At 35.1% G+C, this 9958-nt stretch overlaps 1 protein-coding gene across 1 annotated transcript; it reads right to left on the reverse strand.

Moving 5' to 3' along the window:
* Nucleotides 1-434: 434 nt before the first annotated feature.
* LOC134623683 (complement C3-like) lies at nt 435-9652 on the reverse strand (the record flags this gene model as incomplete). The annotated part of the gene is made up of 22 exons (XM_063468715.1): nt 9571-9652; nt 8295-8490; nt 8011-8173; nt 7314-7408; nt 7000-7088; nt 6554-6636; nt 6336-6423; nt 6119-6224; nt 5875-5995; nt 5503-5618; nt 5214-5360; nt 4163-4262; nt 3929-4023; nt 3614-3805; nt 3339-3494; nt 2768-2897; nt 2481-2549; nt 2023-2220; nt 1808-1928; nt 1633-1721; nt 1403-1542; nt 435-647 (listed from the first exon to the last, which is right to left on the reverse strand). Coding segments are annotated over exons 1-22 (2781 nt in total), but the record flags the coding sequence as incomplete, so codon positions are not given.
* Nucleotides 9653-9958: the final 306 nt, after the last annotated feature.

The following is a 9958-nucleotide window of genomic DNA, read 5'->3' on the forward strand; positions in this document are numbered from 1 at the left end:
TGGAGTACTGTACTGGTTCTTCATCTTCCTATAGTCACATTTTAAATAAAATCCCTTTTACAAAATAGACACAAAACAAGCAATGAACTAAAAATGCATTTGACCAGTATGATTATTGTTAATATTTTTGATCATTTCTGAGATTATCAAGGGAAATTCTTTTGGCAGTGATAATCATGTAGTGATTAGAACAAAAGTTCCCAGACCAAAAAGATGTTTGGTCTGGGATTGAGCCAGACTCCTGTTATTGTTTCTGTCTGTTCCTTTTTGTGCCTAAACCTCAACAAAAAATAACTTTCAAATTATTTTATTACTACCAATTTTGAAAGGCCTGTTCACATTCAGATAAGAAAAAGCATTTTTGTTTTATTTAATAGGAAAGTGATATTGAACACATTTTTGGGCATACTAATAGCAAACATTGGTTTTCTTACCACCACCCGCAACATCTTCCTGACTCCATCATTGAGATATGAGTCCTTAACAGCTGCTTTAACCTCAATGTGCCGTTCTCCCTCCTTCATGGGAATAATGACGAAAGGTACAGATCGTGTGGTCTCGGGCCCAACAGTGACCTCCTGGCGATACCTACCACGTTTGGAAGCTGAACTGCACACATGCTCCTCCTCAGTCAAATCAATGCGTACCTTTATAAAAGAAAAACAGCAATGACAAAGTTGGAGAAGAGATTGATCATGTGGTGTTTCAAACTGGAAGAATACAAAGATCCTGATGAAATGCAGAGATTTTTTTGAGCATTCCTTTAACTTTCGGCAATTTCAGTTACTCCTTATTTACAGAAAACTAAGTTAATAAACTCAACACGAAAAAAGGAATTGCACTCTTCAATTTTAGTTGATGATAAACCAAATATGATAAGCCTAGATAGACAGATAGAATAGTTTTACTTTGAACATGTAAATATAACTAAAATAACAAGAGAAAAGAAAAACTTAATAACATTAACTTTTCGTGAATATCTCTATGTCTACACAATGTTTATGCTCGAAAAGGAATAGGATGAAACTTATACTTTTTCTGTTCCTACCCCCTTGATTGAAATTCTATTATTTACAAATCAATATTCAAAATTCAACATTATATAATCCATACATGTTTAACTATATACAGGTCTACACTCATATATAATACACAAATAAAAAAATTCAAGTTCATGAACCAAAATAACAACAAACTACATTTTTACATAAAACGAGCAGCCTATGGTTAACACCCACTAAATTTCTGAGCTTTGTTAAAATAATCTCTTTAATAATCACTTCTCCTTTTTTCAAGGGATTTTGAGAACACAACATGAAAATGCACATAATAAACTGCACAAGATGACACTTTTGAACGTCACTGTGTTTCAGTCCAGTAATTACTGTGGTTCTGTACTTACAGTGATTCGATCAGGGCTGTAGTTGTGGAGGATTGCTTTAATTTCTATCTGCTCTCCACGGACAGCAGAATAAGGCAGCCTGAGATCAATGAAGAAATCCTTCTTAACAATGACCTCAAATGGATCACCCACACAGATTCCTTAAAGAAAATGTGTAGAAAATAATGAAATGTTTTTAAAAAGTAAAGGGAAGGCCAAAAAAAGCCATATTTTAGTCACCAAATCCTCACCGTGAGTTCTTGACAGACTGATGCCGGTGAACTGCCAGGTTGTGATTGAATCTTGCAAAGGAACATTTTTCACAAATGATGTGGTGTCACTGAAACACAGAAAAATGTTAACAGTCTGAGAGATAGCTTAAGATGTAACTTCATTTGTATGTGTTTGTGTGTTACAATGACTCACCAGTTAGGTGTGTTTCTAGGGCAAGGAGGCAATTTGATATCAGACCAGAGCCAACTTTCTGGGAAGTTGGTGCGAGTAACAATTTCATTGCTGTCCATGAAACTGTTGTCTTCTCCTTCACCTGGATTTTGATTAAAAATGATATAATTTTGTGAATTTTATAATAAATAGCATGACTATAGATAACCATCACCCATTTCGTTTCCATCTCTTACTGCGAGCCAGTTTGAGGTCTTCCTCCCTCTTCTCTGCTCGAAGGGTTTCCACTGCCTTGCAGCAGCGCAGGAAAGCATCACGGCAGCCTTGACCATCAACAATGTACTCGCTGCGGACCTCACAGGTGTATGAAAGGGGGGTTTCCTTCATGCCATCCAGACAACACTCAGATTCTACTGGGTCTGTATAATTTTTTACTGAAAACAGAGACGGTTGTGGAAGAAATCATGAGAACTGTGATTCACTGTAAAGTTACAAACATATATTTTTAAATATGTCTTTTTGTAAACAGAAAATATTTTTAATGGCGTCAAAAGCATAAAACAAATGTTTTTTTTTCTTTTTGTCTGTTGACTAATACATAGCCTGTCAAAAGTAAAAAAAAAGTGATAGGTGTGAAATTATGAATTAATATGTGGTTATTTATCTAAATATATATTTATATATATATACTTACATAAGCTGCTTCTGACATCCATTACAGCAGCGTTGCGTTTCTTTCTGTTCGCAGGCTGGCATTTAATTTCTGTAAAATGCAACACAGACAAAATATATCATATGAAACAGCCTGAAACTGAATTTGGTTTTTGTGTTACTAAAATAGGAAGAATATAACACAACATTTTTTGTTGGACTGTTCAAACATGATAGAAATAATCATAATTCTACAAGGGTTTAACAGTGAAGCCGAAAGAAAAGTATTAGACAACAGTAAAAGAGTGGGATGCTCTGTTGCATTGTCACCTTGTCTATATGGGGTCTTTGCATCAGTGTTGGACTCAAACAATAGCCCAGCATCAAAGAAGACACCCATATTGTCCTTTCCTCCACCAGGTGTGCAGCCTGTGTCATACTGCTCTACTATGTCCCACACCTACAGGTTAAAGTACAAACACATACAAGAATGTAAATTGAACAGTAAACTTACAATGAGAGGACTCTAATATGGCTCACAAATCTAAAAAAAGGGGCTAGAAAATAAAAAAATGTCTTATTGACATCTTAAAGATTATATTATTACATTACATTCACCGTCACATTTTTATTTTTTTAATTTTAGACTCACAATAATCTTTCCTCCTCTCTACACACACTCAGAGCAACAAATCAAACTGGGGACCTACGGGCCACCTGGCGTGTGCCTCAGCTAATGCATAGTTGTTCTGAGGTTAACATGCTGTAACAACATAACAAGTTTCAGGTTTTTGGTATGTATGCAATACGTAAATTAATATGAAATCCAATATGTGCAATTTGTTTACTGGAGCTAAACAATTTACAAAATATAAAAAGCAAAAAATAATCGAGAAATGACCTTTTTCTGTGTCAGGCGGTGCTTGTTGTTTAGGACGTAGACACCTTTGTCAACTGCAACCAGTCCCACTGTGGCCTCTGGATTTCCTGTGACTTTCAGACTAAACATCTTGCGAGGCTCATAAGCTGGAGCAGGTCGTGAGGATTCCAGTTTCAGCTAAGTGAGTGTGAAATGCAATTTCTATATGTTAAAAATGAGTACTACTGTAGAAATGAGTAACATTTGTGCATTTTGGCTGTAAAGATTCATTCTTTCACAGCTCTTGAGTGTCTTACAGTGCCCATGCAGGTGTCTTTTACATCCACCCAAACAGAGTCTGATACCACTTCATTTGAACTTGTATGGTAGTAGGCTATGATGCGGAACGATGGCAGCATTTCTTTGGTGATTGGTTGTATCAGGGAAATCAGTACTTGGCCTCTTGTCTTGTAACGGCCATATTTCACTAGCTGACCTCTGCTCTGGATCTGGGGAAACAGATTTACACATTAATACCTAACACCTTAAGCGCACATGTATGTACTATGACCAGTCGTTGCACCACAGAAAAAAAATCTATATACACAAAAACAAATAAATACATCTCTTACCAGATATGTGATATCATTATTTTGATTTGGCTGCTGGTTGAGATTGAGGTTGATTTTTAGATTGTCTCCTATTTTGAGCTCAGCTGCATCCACACCTGCAAATATGTTTCAATAAACGCTTTAGTTTGAACACATCTTTTAGTGCCTGTTTTCCACAGTATACTTCCACTTCTACCTATAGTAACAATCTTTATACTTTTACTTTATGCAATGCTTCTTCAGGATTTTTCTCACCTATGTGAATAAAAGTCCTGGTCTTGCTCTGGTATGGTCTTGCTGTCATCTCTGCTCTTGCTTGTTTATCAGGTGTAAGAATGTTGTCATCGGTCATTGCCTGTAATTAAAGACACACACACACACACACACACACACACACACACACATAAGCCATACTAAGCATAAGAAAAACATTCATGTGCTTTCATGTGCAAGTATACAAGGATCAGTCAGGACCTGTAATTAAAGGCAAGCATACATAGCCAATGTGCAACAAGTTAAATTAAGCGATAAGTAAGTGATAATCTTTATTGCTTGAGGGCAGTATTTGTGTGAGCAAGCATTAAAGCATTAAATTAAATTAAAGCCAGAACAATCGAAAATAGCAGCCACTGTGCTGCCCTATTACTATTATTAAAAGTTTTTTTTTTAACATTGTCATTATTATAATTATTATTATTAGTAGTAGTAGTAGTAGTTTGAGTTGTTGTCATCGTAGAACCAGTAGTGGTAGAAGTAATAGTAATAGTAGTAAAAGTAATAGTAGTGGAAGTAGCAAAATGGGTCGTTTGTGTGACAGTTAGGTTATGCACATGCAATGTACACTGAATGTGATGTGCAAAACAATCCATCCATAGAGGGATGATGAACATATAATAAATATAATAAACAGATATATAACAAATGTTTGGGGTTTTTTTAAACATACAGATGGTAATAATTGGTGTCGGATGATATTTCTTGCAGCATGACACCGAGACAAATTCCTTGTTTGTGAACAAACTTGGCAATAAACGTAATTTTGATTCTAATTCTGATGTTTGTGCAAAGTTTTGTTTATATTGGCCCACCTATTAAACAAACATAAGGGTATATATATGTATATACATATATATATATATATATATATATATATATAGAGAGAGAGAGAGAGAGAGAGAGAGAGAGAGAGAGAGAGAGAGAGAGTGAGAGTTATTACTACTTATTGTAGTAAGATGTAGATTATTGGTGGTGCTGTTATTTTTGTTTAAAAAAAAAAAAGCTTTTTGGAAACTTAAAAAAAACTTACAGTGATTCTCAGCTCAGCTGCATTTCCTTCTGTATTGATGGTAAGCCGAGCCATGCCGTTAGCTGCAGTGAATCCCCTGACTTCCCCAGGATTAATCACTACTGGAAGGTTTTGTGCTGGAGTTTCATCAGGATTTAAAACTTCAACCTGACATCAGAAAAAAGAAACTGAATCATAACACTTTGTAAAGGAATTATAATTTCTTCAAATGCCACAACTGACATATCAAAATTATGATTTTAACGTGTAATATTATGTCAAACTATGTAAACATAAATTAGTGCTTTACCGCAACATCGAAGGACATTCCTGGCTTGAAATATTTTGGAGTTCTTTTAAAGTGGATCGTATAGGGTGATGTGACAATCTGGATACCTCTCAGTTCGGCCTCCACCATTTCACTACCTGTGACAGGGTACAAGAAAATAATTATACGCACAAAAAATTGTCAGAATTCATTTGTTTTTCTATTACTCACTTTCTTTTCACCAAAAATAAAACAAAAAACATTAATTTCTCATTTCTGACAGATGTTCTGTTTTTTTTAATTGAAGGTTTTTTTTGGTTGCTACTCATATACTATCTCTAAAGCTGGTGCACCATTGAAAGTAACATATAAGAAAATCTGAACAGGCTCAAAAAGACGGGCTTTCTTTCTTACCACTTTCTGTCAGCACACTGACAGATACAAATATGGCGCCCCCCACAAGGCTGTTGATGTCCCTCTCAACTTTTGTTATGTCTTCCCTCCTCAGTGTCACCTCTCCTTCACCATTTTTAATCTAATTCAGCAACATGAAGATGTTTATGTAAAAATATGCTCCACAGTTATAGCACAATAATACAGTTTCTGAATAGTAGGTGGTAGTTCAACTCTTATGTCAGCATCACTTCATATGGCTCACCGGCACTCTCTGAAGAGAGTCTGGAAAGCTCTGCTTACTTTGGTCCTTTCTGATAACCCCAAATACCACATAGGCTGTTCCATCCACCTCTTGACCAAACAGATACCTTAAACCATGGAATAAAGATTTGCCTGTGAACAACCAGTTCGAACCCAGGTCAAACTGTAACAACAAAGGATCACATACATACTATTAAATCCACAAAACAATTACATACGTAGCTTTGATTCTGACGGTGAAATCTCTGCTGTTCACGTGGAAGAACTGTGTTAATGGTGTCAGTTTCACCTCAAAACTGGGAAGAACTGCAAATAATAAATGAATGAATGAAATGAATAAAACATTTTCTGTGTTTGAAGTTACCATTTGCATTGCACATTTAAAAACAGTAAAAAAAATGTCATGCAAGTACAATACAGCTAATGGGATGCTCACCATACTCTTTGACCTCAAATTCTGCGGAATAGATTTGCTGTGGGTTGCTCTGGAATTTTGCCACCACTTTCCACAGTCCAGTACTATACACACACACACACACACACACACACACACACACACACACACACACACACACACACACACACACACAGAGAGAGAGAGATAGATAGATAGAGAGAGAGAGAGAGAGAGAGAGAGATTAATCAAACAAATAGTTCAAGCATTTGTAAAACTGAAGCTAACACATTAATCAGACTGCAGACTATATTCTACACACAGGATCTAATTAGAATATAATTGCCAAATTATGGAAGTGTGTAAGTTTAAAATATGCAAGATTGATTATATAGTAAAAATAAATATATTTAACACATACTACACTACATTATATACACATTAATAATAATAATAATAATAATAATAATAATAATAATAGTACTCACCTAACAATTTCACCAAGCTGGAAATCTCCAGAATGAATACCTGATTTTAGAGAGACTGGATCAAGTGGTAAAACAATGCCTTCAGGTGTCTGTGGAAAAAAAAATAAAGTTTCAAAACTAATATATAAATGACAATATTAAAAAATCCATTAAGAAAGTTGATGTGTTTTTATTGTTTTGTTTATTTATAAAATAAATTATAAAATAAAATTTAAAATATATATAAAATATTATAAAATATTTGTCTTCCTTGCTACGGCTGATTGCAAAATGTCACTTTCACTTCTGAGCCCATGAAGAATAAAATACAATACCACAAACTCAATGGCAATGGAAACATCAGTTTGGGCTGCTTCATCCCTCTCTACAGGCTCCATCTGGGGTGTCAGTGCAAACATCCTGAAATGAACTGAAGGGAAGAGAAGATGTTATTTTTGCTGCTCGGGCAGTGATGTATACATGTTGGGAGGAATATTTAATAAAGAAGTTCAGTTTACTAATTTAATTTAAGGTCATTCATTTAAAATATGTCTTAGTCAAACTGAGGGAAATATATGATTTTTTTGCTTTCAAATCTTCACTGAAAAAAAATATCAGATGTTCTAACCTTTTTTAAAGGGACTGCATGGACTACACAAAACAGCTTTCCAATGTGTGAAAAGTGATGCCATAGCCACATAATTACTGTAACAAACTGTTTTTTGTCTCAAATTTAAAACTAAATTATTGGAGCAGCACCATGTTTCCTTAACTTTATTGAATGGCCCTGAAAACATATTGAATCTGTATTAAATAAAATAAAGATAGAACTATGGAAGCATGGGACACACAACACAGGAGCTCTAGTTTTCCATTCCAACTTTATTCACCTCCATACATCAACTGAGCATATCCCAAACACAACAAAAACCCCTCCTCTGAACTTGGGTGTGAGTGGAGCCCTCTAGTGGGTCACCACAGAACTACCCTTGTTTATGCTGTTTCTCAGTCATGAGGTAGCGGTAGACTCACCTTTGCTGTTTGGTGTATAAAGGGTCTTGTCAGTTTGAATGAAGATGTAACCAGACTGGAAGGACACCATGACGACTTTCTCCAGGAGGCGGTCGGGAAACTGAGCCTGTAGGTACACATACTGCTTCGCGTTGGGATCTTTACTGAAGTCTCCTGCAGGGATCTGAAACCAGTATGAAAAGTCTATAAAGACTTGGATGGCATATTCAATGATAATTGAATATTCAATGTAATAGAAATAACAATAATAGTATCATATACAGTAAACAAATAATTTTACTCACAGTTACTTTCCCAAGCTGCTGAAAGTTATTTTCATTGTTGAGGGTCACAGATGTTGTTGCTAGCCGTTTTGTTTTGGTTGGATGGTTCATCACATTGATTTCAACCCTAACGTCTCCTTCAGTGCAGTCTTGACACTCCACAAAGATGTTTTCTGCTGTTCCCACCCGCAACAAGTTTGGGGCAGACATCACTTGCCTGTGGAGCAGTGATAAAAGAGAAAGATGTTAATGAAACTAGTATCTGTGTAGATAAACACATGCTGTTACTGACTAAAGAATAAATTATTTATTTATTATGTTATATGTTCATTTTAGACACTGTGAAAAACATGTTAATAATTGCTGAAATAAGTATTTTTAATTAAAAATTAAAAATGAATTATTATTTTTTATCTATTTATTTATTGTATAAAGGTTTTGTGAACAAATACTTTCAAAAAAGTATTTACCAGCTGTTTTCCCGTGTGACCCTTAATTATTATTTTTTTTTAAGTTATGGGCTTTTAAAAAATATTTTTCTTGTATACGCTGGAATATACCCTTTCACAATGTTTAAAACACTTTAGATGCTGTTCTTTGATTTTTTTTTCTTTCTTTATCATAATGACAGTTCTGTTCACTCTAATATATGACTGATTGCTTGAAAAGGAGCCACAGTGACAACATAAAGAGGCTGTCATTATAAGCATTGGATGCTTTAACCCATAGAAAGGTTCATTTTTGGGTAAATTCAGATTGGTTATGAGCTATGGGCTGGACTTTAAACACAATCAGTGACCTATTGATTATCTTGAATAAAGTCCAAAACTGAATCAATAAATCTTTTCATCATGCTTCTGGAGTCTGTTTGCTTTGTCTGGCGTAATGCACCACTGTGCAAACTCTGGACAAAGTTTAGGACAACTTCTTGGCATCACTTTAAATACCAGATTACCTTGACTTATGTTACACAAGCTGCAGACCTGGCTGCAGCTTCTCATTACACAAGAAACAAATAAAATGAAGTTAGCAATAAAGTTAGACTCTGGTTTCATTAATAAAATGTTTTTCCATAAGTTTTTCCTCATTCCCTTTCCTTCAAATACCACCCATGCCTTCTTCCTTAAAAAAGAATTTGAAACTATACATGCAAAATAAAATAATATATTGATGCAAAAATGAAATGAAATGAAATTAAACCTTCTGCACACATCCAAGATAATGAGATTGGCCTTTGTTTTGCATGAATTAATTCAACCTCACTGGGAATGTGTAAAAGTACAGCAGGTCTACTTACAGTGGAGCTCCATCAGCTACAGAAGTGAGAGAAGCAAAGGCCAGAGAGGCCAGCAGCAGCAGAGTCCTCCTCATTACCCCGATCCTTTTCTGCTGCTAAAGTAAACCGTGGCCGTGCAGCATCCTTCTTTTATTCACTAACCTCCCTCCTCCTGCACTCCCACAAAATTACTATTCATCCTCTTTCCAAACACATGTACACATAATTTCCCAGCAGCAGGTTGGGAAACAGTTTAGACCTGATAAATATTATCTCTTCTCTAAAGAAACAAGTAAACACTGGAAAATCAATAAAGGTTTACATGTTTAAATAATGTCTTACCATGCAGTTTAGTAATTAGTTCACAGGATCAAATATATATTCTTTTCTTTTGTGTTTTATAAAATCT

This window comes from Pelmatolapia mariae, unplaced genomic scaffold, assembly GCF_036321145.2.
Source record: "Pelmatolapia mariae isolate MD_Pm_ZW unplaced genomic scaffold, Pm_UMD_F_2 NODE_ptg000833l+_length_33489_cov_1, whole genome shotgun sequence".
NCBI lineage: Eukaryota > Metazoa > Chordata > Actinopteri > Cichliformes > Cichlidae > Pelmatolapia > Pelmatolapia mariae.